Source organism: Littorina saxatilis, linkage group LG9 (genome assembly GCF_037325665.1).
Source record: "Littorina saxatilis isolate snail1 linkage group LG9, US_GU_Lsax_2.0, whole genome shotgun sequence".
Lineage (NCBI taxonomy): Eukaryota > Metazoa > Mollusca > Gastropoda > Littorinimorpha > Littorinidae > Littorina > Littorina saxatilis.
This window is the reverse complement of record NC_090253.1, coordinates 22,585,562-22,602,658: the sequence shown is the minus strand read 5'-3', so window position 1 is coordinate 22,602,658 and position 17,097 is coordinate 22,585,562. Positions and strand designations below refer to the sequence as shown.

The following is a 17,097-nucleotide window of genomic DNA, read 5'->3' as shown; positions in this document are numbered from 1 at the left end:
CTTATGCTTCTCTCTCACTCTGTCTGTCTGTCTGTCTGTCTGTCTTGCTCTCTCTATCTCGTGCTCTCTCTATCTCGTGCTCTCTCTCTCTCTCTCTCTCTCTCTCTCTCTCTCTCTCTCTCTCTCTCTCTCTCTCTCTCTATTCCACCCCCTTATATTAAAAATCAAGTATTGGAAGAAGTGTCCAACCATAGAAGACCAGTTAAGCTTATTATGTTAAAAAAAATCACACTCCTTTAGAATCTGATTATAAAAAATTGCAAGTATTACCATTTCAAAAAAGATTAATGTATAATAAAGGTGTTATAATGCATAAAGTGATGTCAGGGTATGCACCGGAGACATTACGCACGTGATAATTTTATATTTTGAACTATAACAGACTAAAAATCATAACACCGACTCCACGTATTGACCTTTTCAAATCAGGCCTTCTTTATTCGGGTGCGGTCCTATGGAACTCACTGCCTATTTTTCTTAAACATAAAACAAACACATACAGCTTCAAAAAAAGTATATGTCACACATAATGCAACTAAACATGTGCCGAATGGTTCATCAATTCATTTAAAATGTATGTGCATGTTAAACAAAACTGGAAACTTGCATTCTCCCAGTAAGGTCATATTGTACTACGTTGCAAGCCCCTGGAGCAATTTTTTTATTAGTGCTTTTGTGAACAAGAAACAATTAACAAGTGGAGTCTATCCCATCTCCCCGCTTTCCCCGTCGCGATATAACCTTCGTGGTTGAAAACGACGTTAAACACCAAATAAAGTAAAGTAAAGTAAAGTTAAACAAAATATGATAATATGCAGATCTAAGGTTAAGTTTGCTGTGATAGTTCTTTGATTATATTGTTTTCTGTTCCTCTTGACCTTATCTGAGGGCGAGGGCTGGATGTAAAAAAGCATATAATTATTCTTGCTTATCTAATACCCTCGATAATAAAGATTTTGTCTCGTCTTCTCTCTCTCTCTCTCTCTCTCTCTCTCTCTCTCTCTCTCTCTCTCTCTCTCTCTCTCTCTCTCTCTCTCTCTCTCTCTCTCTCTCTCTCTCTCTCTCTCTCTTTATAAATCCAGCTTAGCTTTTTCAGGATCATCTCTGTGGAATTCTTTGCCAATAGAAATCAAACAATCCGCATCCTTAAAGGCCTTTAAAAGGCAGTTGCACACACATTTGATCACACTATACACTGCCCCTGATGTCTAGTTTCGATTGTGTACTCGGATAATGTATGCAATGCTCTTAAGTGTTTTGTTTTTTATGCTTATACTCGACCATTATTTTGATGTTTTTACTAGTTTAATACTTTGATTAGATACTGTGCCTTTTAGGTATGAAATGATAGCGTGTACTTGTGTGTAGGTATGCGAGCGCACGCTCGCGCGCGCGAGCATGTGTGTGTATATATGTGTGGGTGCATGTGTGTGTGTGCATGTGTGTGTGTGTGTGAGTCCTATGTTTATGTGTGCATGTGTGTGTGTGTCTGTGTGTGTGTGTGTGTGTGTGTGTGTGTGTGTATGTGCGCAGTCTTTGCTTTCGTTTACAATTATTGTCTGTATATGTTCCAAGGACAGGTTGGAAGATTAGGCTAAGCCTAAAACCTTTATCCTTATGTAATAAAGTTCTGAGTTCTGAGTTCTGAGTTCTCTCTCTCTCTCTCTCTCTCTCTCTCTCTCTCTCTCTCTCTCTCTCTCTCTCTCTCTCTCTCTCTCTCTCTCTCTCTCTCTCTCTCTCTCTCTCTCACGCTGGAACAAAAAGATAGAACACTGTGTCTATGAGGTAGGAATGCTTCCAGCTTTTAAGACAACCCCTTTAACAACAATTATTCGATTTATTTATTTATTTAAGTTAAGGAGATTTCTATAGCGCATAACTAAAAGCACTATGCGCTTTACAATATCACTAGGTATATAAGCACACGCGAACATACTCTGATTAAATAGAACTTAGCCTGACAAGACATACCAAGAACACTAAACATTTGAGTTCATACAAAAATAGAGAATTAAATTAGATACTGGACAAACGATTAAAATAAGCTTAAGGCCTACACCGACTACAATGGACTATTTCAAATACAAAAATTTAGTTAAATATAAAAGGCAGTGCATAATACTCCATAATCCTAAAGAAGGTCGAACAAATAAAAAACATAAAAGACTATTTAACTATAATTACTTCGTAAAAGATAATAAACATGGAATACAAAGCTGTAATTTTTAACAACAAATCTAAAAAGATTTTCATGCCATATTGCACAACACATTTTGACACACACCCAACCTCACACAAGCACACATACACACTTACACACACACACACACACATACTCACACATACACATACTCACACACACACACACTGCACGCACACATACACACACACACACACACACACACACAATACATTCAACAAATATTTAAATACATAAAAAGAATTAAGTAAGCGTTGAAACATATTTTACAAACAACAGTAGTACATATATATAGTGTTAATAATGTGAGGCTACCCAATAAAAATATTTAACTAGTGAGTTTATTGGAATGCTGGCAGATAAAATCGTATCACGAGGCAGGCGTGTGCTTCAGGCCCTTATTGTAAGCAGACTTAAAAAGGTGGCAAACCCCGACACAGTCCTACCTGAATGACACAAACATCAAGTTACGCCATGAAATGCACGAGTTTGACCTCCATTTTGCAAAACTGGTCCAGGAGCCATTTTATTATCTGGTACAGGAAATTATGAAGACCTAATTAATACCAATGTGCCTATACTCTAAAAACGTACACATCCTATTCCTACTTAGGTATACTTCAAGGGAACATAATTATTTTCTTCTTCTTCTAATATAAAAATGTGTGTTGCTTAATTGCAAGATAAAACCGAACAACTGTGTTTCAGGCTGATCGCAAACGAGCAATAGGGTGAAGCATTTTGACTTATAATTTTATGAATTTAACCCCCTCTTCTGAAAGATAAATTGTACATGTAAAAATACCTACTACTTTGTCTCTCTCACCTGTGCCGGTTGAACTATCATTTTTCGCGTGCATTTTTATTTTTTTTCATTTTTTTCCATTTTTTTGCTTACGCGGAAATCTGCGAAATCGCGGAGATTTGGATTGCCTGAAAACGATATTTTGTTTGGATAACAATTTCACTGGCCTGTGAACAGCACGGTCAGCTTCGCTGTCACATGACTAATGTCTTATAATCATGTGACCATGCTGGCGCGGCGAGCATTGAAAACCAAAACTTCCTGCTAAAATTCGAAGGTACGACTGTGTCTCCTGTTTGACAACCTGCAAGACGATTAAGAGTTGGCAGCCCTAAACAAACGATACAATAATCAAGCTTGCATTCGGCTGGAGCTGTAAATCATTCCGAATCATGACTTGGAATGGTTGGATTTTAGCATGGCGGGGGTTTCTCGTCTGCTCAACTTTCATTTTCAACGTCAACTTTCACCCAGCGGCGGCCTCGCAGCCTAACATTGTGTTTGTGCTAGCAGACGATTATGGATACAATGATATTGGATATCACGGTTCGAGGATTCGAACCCCCAACCTGGATCGTCTGGCTTCGGAGGGAGTGAAACTGGAAAACTACTATGTTCAGCCTGTCTGCACCCCGACCCGTAGTCAGCTTATGTCGGGGAGATACCAGGTAAATATTAGACAGACGTCCACGTACGTGTTCGATCGCTTCGGTGAGGGAAATGGGACTCGCCTATGAACTAATATACACAGTCTAGAACTAGAAGGTACACACTGAATATAAACGGCACACACACGTATCCACACACACCACACACACACACACAGTGACACACAAAGACATTTGCCTCCCCTCTCTCTCTCTCTCTCTCTCTCTCTCACTCACTCTCACACCTCCAGCCCCCTTTCAATAGTAGGCATCAACCTTCATCAACGTATCTCCAACACTGTAATGTCATAATAAATTGACAGCCTGCACTGATCCCCTCTCCTCCTTTCATCATTCTCAGCATACCATGCGTGCCATGTACGGTAGCTGGACATTATGTGTGTATCTGTGTGTGAGTTAATGCACCCTTATGTATGCATGTGTGTATCAATCTGAGTTATTTTTAAGTTATGAGTTACGTTACTGTTTTTATATGTTATACTCTTACTTTCTCCCAAGCGCAAGACAAATTCTTCTATGAAAATTGAAGCCAATAAAATTTGAGTTGAGTTGAGTTGAGTTGAACCAGTTTCCTGGTGTCTGAGAGATAATTATTAACTATATATATATATATTCACTAGAGGAATTCGCGAGACAGAGACAGACAGCGTGGCGGTTCACCACAATCACCTTTGAAGGCGAAGTCGTCTCAAACGGGATTGAGAATTTGAGAGCTTATTTCTAAGCCCTATATTGTGTGTGTTTTTTTGTAAGAAGTTAAAAAAAAGTTTTAGGATCAGCGGGGGAAAAAACAACTTTTTTGTTTGTGCTTAACATAGTTTGATGTTATCTCTGTAATTCTACTGGCAGATTCACACAGGACTTCAGCATGGGATCATTGGCTTCGCACAGCCCAATGGTCTGCCACTGGACAACCCAACGTTGGCCGACAAGCTGAAGGAGGCTGGCTACTCCACTCACATGGCGGGCAAGTGGCACCTGGGATTCTACAAGAAGGACTACCTGCCCACCAGTCGAGGCTTTGACTCATACTTTGGTACTTGTTTTTATTCTCATTTACGTAATTTTGAGACCTCAAAAAAGTTTTTGAAAAATGAGGACTTAAAAAGGAGGCGGTCTTATAATGAAGGGAAATTTGCAAAGGCTATGAACAGAACAAAACTTCCATAAAAAAAATCAACCAACCCTATTTTTTTTTAACTTTAAGGGCCTTGTCATCAGAACAAACAATTTTCTAGAGATCAAATAACCAAAGGGAAGTAAGCGTTCTATATGCATATGACATACATGTGTAATAAAGTAAGCGTGAGTTATACGGAACCTTTCTCCTGGCACCTGAGAGAATAACAATCATTGAAATGAACAAACGACTTCCATCCTCAATTTTTTTTCTCCCTTATCTGGTTGCTGGGTATTTAGCTTTGCTTTGCGTTTTTTTGACATTCGACCAATGCCAAATGATATCCCTGTAATTGTAAGGTTATTTGTAGTAGGTAAGAAAAGATGGAGAAACTGTGTGAAGAATAATGATGAACAAATACTCAGGCTTGCCTTGAGAAATGGAATAAAAGTTGATGTAGCCGGATCAGTTTCTTCTCAGATTTTACAAGCAGGCATTTCCTTTGTTTATTTATGAATTTTAAAATTTTACAGACATGCTATGCTTATGTTTGTTTTCTAAACATGAGTTTAACTGATCTGCAGGGTACCTTGGAGGATCGGAAGACTACTACACACACACTGTATGCATGGGCCGTCTGTATGGATGTGGCCTTGACCTTCGCAATGATGTTGACCCAGATTTCAAAGAGAATGGGACCTACTCTGCTTTCCCCTTTACACAACGAGCTGTCAATGTGATAAAGGCTCATGACAAATCAAAGGTATTGATAATAAATTATAGGAAAGGAAAACAGAGTACAGCAGGGAAGAATATTGCAGACCGAATGAAAATTCAAGTTGTTTCTGTTAACTTTTGCGCCCGTATCCTTTAAATGCATGCCTCTATGATATGTGACCGAATTACACTTTGTTGCAAAAATGACGAGCGCTGCTAGTTGCACTGTGCAGGCCATAACATACAGTAACGATTCTATGACCAATGAATGACGCCTGTCCTAAACCTGTTGGTCATGCACACACAGCGTTTCCTCTCTTCAGGGGTATGTACCACCGTGTATATTTCTGTATTAAGCTTTGATGGTTCTGGGTGTAATACAGTGGAACCCCCTTTTAAGACTTCCAAAAATCTGAGAAATCAGTACTTAAATAGGAGGGAGTCTAAAAATGGGGGTACTTTATAGAGATATATATAGAGAGAGAGAGAGATTGACATCAAAAGCGAGAATGCGGGAACAATTACGTCATGAGCAAGGGAGGTCATCCTTTACTCTGTGTGTGTCTCCGCCGCTGACATTCCAACATGGAATTTTGAAAGCAGGGAGCACACTAGAGGCAATAGATATATATAAGGCACACAAAAAAAATAGTCTGTTTACGGTATCCCGACCGACCCTATTTTTTCGCGCGACCTTAGACTCTTTTTTGGCATTTGGGAAAGAAGAAGAAAAAAAGGAAAAAAAGTCTTTGTTTTTTGGCAAAATAACTTAAAAATATGGGGGTTTTTGGGGGGAGAAAAAAAATTTATATAAAAATCCCGACCTACCGACCCTATTTGTTTTGCCTATGTTACCGTAAACATTTTGTGTGTGTGTTTTTTTGCCTAATCTGAGAAAACAAGGTCTGAAAAGGGAGGGCAGTCTTAAATTGGACGGTCTTAAAAGAGGGGTTCTAGGGGAATGTTGTTAAGTCTACGTGACCTTGATCTGTATTGTGTTTGCAGCCTCTGTTCCTGTACCTGGCGTACCAGTCTGTTCACGCCCCTCTTCAGGTCCCTGAGAGATACCTGGAGCAGTACTCTGACATCAAAGACAAACACAGACACATTTATGCTGGTGAGGCTTTGGAATGTTCCCGTTGCGATGATAACCTAAGAAGGTTCCTGCAATGTATCCATCTTGATCCTGAATTTTAATTTTTTAAGTGTTTTTTTTATCTCCGTGATTTGAAGTACTCTTTTTGTGAAATGCATGGGTGCTACTCTTCCGGCTTTTGCCGGATTTCCGGTTTTTGAAAAAATCTGAAGCCGGAAATTCCGGTTTTCCGGGTTTTCAAAAAAAAACAAAAAAAAAGCTTCGTTTCGCTAAGTTGAAATAACGAGCAGCGGTTCCGATCCGACTTTTGACACCGGTTCGCGTGCTTTCTCGGTTCGCTCCCTTGGATTTGCCGCCATCTTGCTTATTATGATTTGGTTTCGTCGGTGTCCAGAAACTTTCTTTCAAACTTGAGCATTTTGGACCCCTGCCTTTCAGGTTTTTTGATTTTTCCCAGTAACACCCATGTGTCTGTGACTGTGGTGAATGTTCTCATGCAGAGATAACTAGGCTGCTATCCCGGTGCATAGCGTGCAGCGACAATCATGCAATCCAGTCTTTGTTTTATATTTAGTCAAATTTCAGATAGGCTGGGAATCGAGACGAGGGTGATCTTTTTGCAAAAAATCTATGTGCGGATCATTTCTTTTTCTTATTTTTTATGCTGGGCATGCATGTAGGCACAACCTGCATGGGAGAATGTTAGTGTGTAAACATTGATTCATAGGTTTACAAAAATCAAAAAAATCAATGTGGATATCTACAATAAATTTAGGGTTACGTTTATTTTGGTTAATTACATACAAAACAGTAACTTAGTTTGCTTGTGTGTTTTTGTAAGTTACTTAGTACTAAAGTACAATTTTGATCATGAACATATTGCTGTTATTCAGTGGATGGGTTTTACTGTGACTGTATGTGAGCGTCCTTGTGTGTGCAGGCATGGTGTCGTGTATGGATGAAGGGGTGGGCAACGTGACGGCAGCCCTGCAGGAAACGGGCCTTTGGAACAACACCGTCTTTGTCTTTTCCACGGGTAAGAATTGGTGTGCTAACTACAGTGTTGCATGGAGGGAATTCTGCTTATTTGTGTTGCATCAAAAGATTTATATAGCCATGTACCGACCTGCCTGGGATAGTGTGCACTTTGTGTTTGTCTTAGATCTGAACATAATTTTCCTTGCGCTGAAATTTGGACTGTATTTTTTTTAAACTTTTGGGCAACACATACTTTCTTGTTTTATTATGACAAGTACGTCTTCGTGATTTTCAGACAGTGGTCATCTTCGATGATGATCCAGTCTCAATAAGGTGGCTATTTGAATGTTAGTAAGTTAAAATAGCATAGTTCACCTCTGTTCTAGCCCTGAAATCAATGAATGTGACTTAGAGTAAAAGAAACAAAACACACCAGTGCAAGTGAGATATGAAAACTACCCTTGGAGACACCAATATCATGAGATTATTGTCACACAATTCTTAGTTTAGACTTTTGTTTTCTTCCAGCATTCTGCCTGTCAGAACATACAAATCAAATTGTAGCTGTGCCTGCTTCCAGCATTCTGCCTGTCAGAACATACAAATCAAATTGTAGCCGTGCCTGCTTCCAGCATTCTGCCTGTCAGAACATACAAATCAAATTGTAGCCGTGCCTGCTTCCAGCATTCTGCCTGTCAGAACATACAAATCAAATTGTAGCCGTGCCTGCTTCCAGCATTCTGCCTGTCAGAACATACAAATCAAATTGTAGCCGTGCCTGCTTCCAGCATTCTGCCTGTCAGAACATACAAATCAAATTGTAGCCGTGCCTGCTTCCAGCATAGTGGCTATGTACGAATGCAAAGACATGTTCTGTAGTAATTTTGTAGCGCAAAAGAAGACTTGCTTTCATGAATACCGGCACGGTGGCCTAGTGGTAAGGCGTCCACCCCGTGATCGGGAGGTCGTGGGTTCGAACCCCGGCCGGGTCATACATAAGACTTTAAAATTGGCAATCTAGTGGCGGCTCCGCCTGGTGTCTGGCATTATGGGGTTAGTTTTAGGACTGGTTGGTCTGGTGTCAGAATAATGTGACTGGGTGAGACATGAAGCCTGTGCTGCGACTTCTGTCTTGTGTGTGGCGCACGTTATATGTCAAAGCAGCACCGCCCTGATATGGCCCTTCGTGGTCGGCTGGGCGTTAAGCAAACAAACAAACAAAAGCTTTCATGAATTCTATTCTCCTGTATACAGTGGAACCCCCGGCCTGTTCAGACCCCCTAATTTAGGACCTTGTTTTCTCAGACTTTCTGTTCTTAACCTCTGTAAATTTACCCCCATTTTAAGACTCCCTCCTTTTTAAGACCTTTCTTTTCTTTCTTTATTTGGTGTTTAACGTCGTTTTCAACCACGAAGGTTATATCGCGACGGGGAAAGGGGGGAGATTCTTTCTTTATTTGGTGTTTAACGTCGTTTTCAACCACGAAGGTTATATCGCGACGGGGAAAGGGGGGAGATGGGATAGAGCCACTTGTCAATTGTTTCTTGTTCACAAAAGCACTAATCAAAAATTTGCTCCAGGGGCTTGCAACGTAGTACAATATATTACCTTACTGGGAGAATGCAAGTTTCCAGTACAAAGGACTTAACATTTCTTACATATACTGCTTGACTAAAATCTTTACAAAAATTGACTATATTCTATACAAGAAACACTTAACGAGAGTAAAAGGAGAAACAGAAGCCGTTAGTCGCCTCTTACGACATGCTGACCGGGGAGCATCGGGTAAATTCTTCCCCCTAACCCGCGGGGGGGTTTTAAGACCTAATTTTCTCAGATTTGTTGAGGCCTTACAAGAAGGGTTCTACTGTATTTCCTCCAAACTGCAGAAATGTTGGTCTCTGATACAGCCTCATATACCTAAGCAAGCATTCATTTTAAATGCAGACAAGAGAGAAATTCAAGTTTTACGCTCCATTAGGGGCATGTTCCTGGATTTTAACCCGACTTTAGATGAGATACACAAGTGTATGCATGTTTAGGTGTTATCAGCCATCTGCACTTATGGCAGAATGACCGAGGTCTTTTACGTGCCACTGTGGTGAACACGGGGGTGGGAGATGGATACCGTCTCTGGGTCTGCACATAATGTTGACCCGTGTTCGTCCCGGCCCGGATTCGAACCAGCGACCTTTCGATCACAAGTCCAGTGCTCTACCACCTGAGCTACTCGGGGCCCCCCTATGCAGACAAGACTTGCCTCATGAGTTCTTATCCCTCTCTTTTCTCCTACAGACAATGGCGGCCAGATATTGGAAGGAGGAAACAACTGGCCGCTGCGAGGGTGGAAGGGGTCGCTGTGGGAGGGGGGAATGCACGGAGTGGGCTTTGTTCACAGCCCTCTGCTCAAGAAACAAGGCTACGTCAACAAGGAGCTTGTTCACGTCTCTGACTGGTTCCCCACTTTGGTGGGGCTGGCGGGCGGCTCCCTCAACGGAACACTGCCTCTCGATGGGTTCGACCAGTGGAGCACCATTAGGTGAGGTTATATTAGTTGATGCTTTGTGTGCATGTGTGTGTGTGTGTGAGAACAGATGTTTATAATAGAAAGTGCTGAGCTGTATCACAGGGAACAGATGTTTATAATAGAAAGTGCTGAGCTGTATCACAGAAAAGTAGAATTTTCGGATTCCCTTTAATTCAGGATTTCTTTGCTTCTTTTGTACATATACATTACTTAGTTACATGTATATTTACTTCTACATGTACTTTTTACATTCTTATGTTGTTGACGTAGTAACTTTGATGCTCTATCCCCCCCCCCCCCCCCCCCAGATTCAGTGAATTATGTTACAGTTTGTCTTCAAGCACTTTCACTAATTTTTAAGTTCTACTTAAAAATATTTGTCATTGTTCTATTGATAAAAAATTCACACCTCAAAACTAAAGAAAACAAGAGGCGAAGCCTTCACGGCTCACGTAAGAAATCGACAAACAGTAACACAAACTCAATCACTCCGTCACACATACACACACACAGTAAGCATACCGTCGCGATATAACCTTGAACGGTTGAAAACGACGTTAAACACCAAATAAAGAAAGAAAGAAACAGTAAGCATAAGTGATACGGTGCAAGAGTGCGAGACACTAGATCTAGATCTGTCTGTCTGTAGCCTACTTTTTAGTACTTACGAGGACACGATGGCCAGATCGACACTGCGCTTTCAGTCGACAGCGCTTCCTCGCGCAGACACTGGAAACACGCTGTGCAGATTAACCTGTAGGAAATCTCCTTTGGTATCTTCTTTATCTATTTTTCTGGAGCTACGAAACCGAACAATGTGAAATCATGAGTCGTCTTCTTCGAATCGGCGAACTGCAGCTCGGTGATAACTGTATCTATACCACAATCCTTCACGCGATCTGACCTAACCTTGACCCCTGACCTGGTCTACATACCTCACACGACACAAATCAGTCAGCTGTTTTTACTCCCTCAAAACCCCCCACCACCCGTTTTCTTTGGATACACACTTTAACTACATACGTGCCGACAAAATGTTGATCATTGCTTCAATATTTTGAAGCTGTTGCTTGGATAATAACCAGGTAAAATTAGTATTTCGGTGTTCAGTCAAATGTTAAAGTTTCTATCACATACACACACACACACACACACACACGTACAGACACACGTACAGACAGACAAAGTTTATCATCGCATAGGCTACACTTACGTGAGCCAAAAACTCACAAATAATATGTGGGACCTGGAAAAAAAATGTGAATGTACTGTTCAAAACACTTCCATCTCAGTTCTACTTGCATTTTTTGTTTTGTCAACCAGTGAAAATTCATCAAGTCGACGAAAAGAACTGCTTCACAACATTGACCCCATGCACAGACCAAGAGGACAGGCGCTGAACACAGACAGTTTTGACCCACGGGTTAGAGCTGCTATCAGAGTAGGCGACTTCAAGCTGATCACTGGCGATCCAGGTTTGTGTGTTATACATGAGGAGTGATAGGTGGGGTTGGGTTGCACTAGTTTTCTTGCTTGTTTCTGAGCTTTAAAAAAAATCCTCAGCATGTTTTTCGTTGTATGTCTTTATAGTCACCGATTGATTCATTAAAATAAATATTTTGATCGCAGTGGAACTGCACTTTTAAGCAGCCCCTATAATATTGAAACACAAGCATGGTAGTTTCATACAGTTTAGTACAATTTAACAGACTGGGAACCCCTGTTTTGCACTTAGAGTATTCTCAAACAAACTTGGTGTATTTTCAGAAAATGAGCGTACTCCACACAGCATTTGAACATCCATGATTCAAACATGCTTCACACGCGTCCGCCACATCGTTAATTAAGTTTACCTTTTCAGTCGAGATCGCTTTACACGAAATGAAAGGGACCAATATTTTTTTTCGAGTTAACGTTTTTTCGCGATAACGAAAATGATCAAACTGATCACTTTTTTTTTAAAAGCAAGATAAAGAAGATAAAACAGTGCCATACCTTAAAAAAAAAAGCCTCCGTAGTGCGCGGCGGACAAAGTACACGGTTCAGTCAGAGTCGGCAGTTTTGTCGTCTGCTACAGTTCATTATTTTGTTGTACACTTTAATTCCCCACAAAAAAGATTAAAATCCATTGCAGTGTTTAAAATCCATTGCAGTGTTTATGAATTCACACAGGACGAAAGAAATCCGTCAACTTCAACTGTTTGACAGGCTCACTGCACTTTCCGACAAACCGTTCAATTCTTGTGTACATTTAAAACAAATCCTTTTTTCAATTTTTACTGACAAAAACTGTAATCATGTGTCAAAATACTGGATCGGCTTCAAGATGGGCTTGTGAATAAAAGTAGTCTAGGAATTTTTCTCGTCGTATTTTTTCCCCACTGACCGTACTGATCGTATTCTCAACAATCATGCGTACAGAATACGGCGAAATCGTATGGGTTCCCAGGTCTGATTTAACCTTCACCGTACTGGCCTACCAACTTTACAATTTGTCAACTGTGGGTGATTAAGGCAGTTACTGATTCAATGACTGTGAGTGCCTTAGGACCCCATACACTTCACAGCAGCAAATGGCTGTTAACAACATGAAGCATGTGTGTCTCCCTCAGGAATAGTTCTTATAGTTCCAGGTTGAACCCACTGGGTGTTATCCTAGTACATGTATAAATATGTGCTTTTGCTTTCCTTGTTGTACACTTGAAAAGCCCACACCCATCCCCCACCCACTCCCGGATCAAGGACTTCTAGTACATTATGTCCTGTCGTTTAAGACCTTGCTTTGCAAATTTTCTGTTCCTAACGTCTATAACTATACCTCAGATTTTGTAGGTCTTATAAGGGGGTTTCCTCTATATGTATGCAATTTTTATTTTATTTTTTTGTACGCATAACTACAGCAAATCTCTCAGAATTCCCAATTTATGCATGTAACGATGTTTATTATGTCTTTGTGCAGGCAACAGTTCATGGATCCCCCCTCCATCGGATTCTCTCTTCTTTGTTCCGACGCCAGTCGATGATGCACCGGACAAAAACATTTGGTTGTTCAACATCAAGGATGATCCCAACGAACGCAACGATCTCTCTCAGACTCGCCCAGACATTGTAAAACAACTATTGGGGCGCTTGGCATTCTACAATTCTACTGCTGTTCCAGTGCGCTTTCCACCAGACAGTCTCAAAGCCAGTCCAAGATTCCATGGCGGTGTGTGGGGACCGTGGGAATGATTACAGGATCATTCAAACAGACGAATTCCGGAAAAAACTATTGCTGCGGAAAAAAAGAGGGCAAACAAACCTGTGTGATAAAATAAGCCAATCACTATTGAGTTTCGTGTCTTTCATGTGCTTGCGACAACGTGTAGCAACACGCCGCTCCCTAGTGTTTGGCCTATTTTGTCACACGGGTTTCTTTGCCCTCTTTTTTCATGCAGCGAAAGTTATTTCTGAACATCATCTATTGTCAGAACTTTTGCTAAAAGAGGGCTTCTGTTATAGTGGGATAACTACGTAATGGTGTTTTCTTGAATTTCTTTCACACTCTAGTTTGGTTATATAATATGCAGAGCTTGGTGGTAGTCTCTTTGAAACACATGTACCAAAACGGGTTTTTGAGTATGTGAGACAGGGTAGGTAAGTGTCGTTGAATTTACAGTAATTGAAACGTCTTGTTTTTGCTGGCAGTTTTGAATGCAAACGTTATTGGAAATGCACTATATTGGCTTGTTATATAATGGTTTTTTTATTCTCTTTTGGTGAAGTTTTTTTTTTTTTTTACATACATATAATTCTGTACATTACAGGACATCACTTAACCAAAAGGACAGATCCATATAACCGAAATAACACTTGAACAATTACAACATACATGGGGTGGGAGGATGGGTGGGGGGGGGATGTTCAGAGCTTGGTGGTCGCAGTATCAGAAGGTTTTGAGAAAGAAAAAAAAAATATATATATATAAATATATATATAAAACATCAGAAATTGTGAAAGAAACAATTGAAAGTCAGCAGAGACTTTCTTCCGAGATTTGTTAAAATCTCTTAGCAGAGATAGAGAGAGAAATAAGTATCCCTTCACAGACATATATATATATAAAAGGGTTACATCAAAACATGCATATACAGGCGCCAATCCTTGTAAAATTTATCTACTGTATTATTTACAACTGCGTTATACTTTTCACAAATAAATCTTTGCTTAAAATTTCTACTAAACGTCTGAAAATGAGGGGTCTTTTTGTTCATTTTGGAAATATATACATGGTGTTTGGCACAGATTACTAACACATCAAAAGCTTTATCGGTGACAACATTGTTCGCAACTCCAAGAAGAACCAGTTCTTTAGACAGTTTTAAATTGTCACAATGGGTGCAGTTTGCCTTTAGCCAATTTACAAATTCTATCCAAAAAGTCTGCACTTTATCACACTCCCAAAACATATGTAAAAGGGTTTCTTCATTTCTACCACAATTATTATATTGTTATATAATGTTAATCTCACTTCACCGTTTTGTGAAATTGATCGTGTGATACTGATTACCCTGAAACATTCCTTTTTACTACTGGTTTAGCAAAATTATATTTGCAGGGTATAGAGACAAAGTATTTTTTAACTTGAGTTCAAGGTGTATACCCTCCTTCCCAAACTATCACAAGTGTTTAGTTTAATGTGTAACAAGAAGAGCAAACGCTCGATCGAGTCACTTTCGCAGTTCTGAATATTATATGAGGCATCAGATGGACAGGAAGAAATTGCTATTCACAACACAATGAGTCACGTTCACATAAAATTTGAGCCCGGTCACTTTTATAGTTTCCGAGAAAAGCCCAACGTTAAGTTGTGTGTTGCCGAACAGAAAAGGCTAGTTATCTCCCTTGTTTTTCTGATAACGTTCGTAAAAGGCTACAGATGTAAATACTTTGATGTAAAGAATAATCCTACAAAGTTTCAATCACATCCGATGAACTTTGTCAAAGATATAAAATGTCTAATTTTTCCTTTGACGCTGACCTGTGACCTTGAAAAAGGTCAAAGGTCAACGAAACCATCGTTAAAGTGTAGAGGTCATTGGAGGTCACGACTAAACAAAATATGAGCCCGATCGCTTTGATAGTTTCCGAGATACTTTGTCAAAGATATAAAATGTCTAATTTTTCCTTTGACGCTGACCTGTGACCTTGAAAAAGGTCAAAGGTCAACGAAACCATCGTTAAAGTGTAGAGGTCATTGGAGGTCACGACTAAACAAAATATGAGCCCGATCGCTTTGATAGTTTCCGAGAAAAGTCCAACGTTAAGGTGGTGTCTACGGACGGCCGGCCGGCCGGCCGGCCGGCCGGCCGGACAGACTAACACTGACCGATTACATAGAGTCACTTTTTCTCAAGTGACTCAAAAATGACCACTTTTCTTATTTTATGCATACAGTAACCACAAGTCAACAGCTTGGCTGCTGCCAGAGGATAGAGAATTTAAGATTGTAGCTTCTTTTTTGTTTACTGAATGAATCTCAATTGTTACCACCTGTGTACATGGATACTTTGTCAACTCCACATGCCTTCTCTCTGAAGTTCCATTACTTAGTGAAAGCTTATTAAATATATCAACCTTATATGCATAACTTTGCATCGCATTTTGTTTGACATGAAGCACTAAAAGATTGAATTGTAATGTAAACATATCTTGATGTGTACAGTGGCTGTAGAATTTAAGGCCTCCAGTGCCATCTTGTGAATGTGAATCTCAAAAAGGGACCACAGTGGTACCTGCCCCTCTTTATAAGCGGACATCATTCATGAAAGGACACCAGGGGCTGAGGTGCACTAGAAAGTTACCACCCAAGCGGGTTAGGGGGAAGAATTTACCCGATGCTCCCCAGCATGTCGTAAGAGGCGATTAACCGATTCTGTTTCTCCTTTTACCCTTGTTAAGTGTTTCTTGTATAGAATATAGTCAATGTTTGTAAAGATTTTAGTCAAGCAGTATGTAAGAAATGTTAAGTCCTTTGTACTGGAAACTTGCATTCTCCCAGTAAGGTCATATTTTGTACTACGTTGCAAGCCCCTGGAGCAATTTTTTGATTAGTGCTTTTGTGAACAAGAAACAATTAACAAGTGGCTCTATCCCATCTCCCCCTTTCCCCGTCGCGATATAACCTTGAAAGGTTGAAAACGACGTTAAACACCAAATAAAGAAAGAGAGCCACCCACAGTGTTGGACTGGTTGAAACTAAGATTTGTTGATTTTAATTAATCAGAACCCGCGGTTTGTTCTCTCCTGTTTTGGTGGCACCCACTTTAGGTTCTTGCACCTCAGACCAGTTGTCCGTTTTTCTATTATCTTAACCAAAATATACCTGTCATGACAGGCCACCTGCAATGTAGGGGCACAATTGGCTGGTCCCAAGGGTGTCCTTTCTTTGCAGGTACATGTGTACCACTGTTGCTTGAAAATGGGTGCTTAGCATTTTGACAAATAATGCATGCATTGTTATACTGGGACGGGGACTTTTGTCATCTTTCTAAATATTTCCGTGCAATGAATGCAAGTATTTGATTTGTTCTTGAACTTTTAACAGAGCTGAAACATACAAATGTGTGGTTTTTTGTCTCAATTTAAAAAATATTATGTACAAAAGATGAAATCAAAGTTTGTACTTTTTGGCATTGTGTACAGAATTATTTATCCGTGTATATTTTTGTGAGGCGCATAGAACTATTTTACTTTTAGAATGTGCGCCATATAAGTTTCCTCATTATTATTATTATTAAACAGGTTATACACCTTGCTAGTTCGTTGATTTCATTTCACTGTGTCATGAATAATTGATATTTTGATGGACAGTACAGCTGTTCTGATTAACATAATTAGGCTAGAGGAGAAAGTTGAGGTCTTGTATGTGACAAACAATAAATTGAACAATGGGGGACAGGGTCAAATCTTGCTGCTTAATTGAGTCTCAATTGCTCCTTAAATA

General features: G+C 40.0%; 1 protein-coding gene across 1 annotated transcript; it reads left to right on the top strand.

The window, feature by feature from the left end:
• Positions 1-3,021: 3,021 nt before the first annotated feature.
• Positions 3,022-16,908, top strand: LOC138975611 (arylsulfatase B-like). The gene is made up of 8 exons (XM_070348333.1): positions 3,022-3,673; positions 4,523-4,709; positions 5,378-5,556; positions 6,516-6,627; positions 7,547-7,642; positions 9,881-10,124; positions 11,436-11,587; positions 13,072-16,908. Exons 1-8 carry the CDS (start codon positions 3,398-3,400, stop codon positions 13,341-13,343), a joined length of 1,518 nt encoding a protein of 505 aa, XP_070204434.1. The 5' UTR covers positions 3,022-3,397; the 3' UTR covers positions 13,344-16,908.
• The last annotated feature ends 189 nt before the right edge of the window (positions 16,909-17,097 follow it).

Bases quoted from the DNA above. Each gene is read 5' to 3' on its own strand.
- LOC138975611 (XM_070348333.1), top strand. From the start codon at position 3,398: ATGACTTGGAATGGTTGGATTTTAGCATGGCGGGGGTTTCTCGTCTGC. The intron at 4,710-5,377 runs GTACTTGTTTTT...ACTGATCTGCAG, and splicing joins AGGCTTTGACTCATACTTTG to GGTACCTTGGAGGATCGGAA. The intron at 5,557-6,515 runs GTATTGATAATA...TTGTGTTTGCAG, and splicing joins AGGCTCATGACAAATCAAAG to CCTCTGTTCCTGTACCTGGC.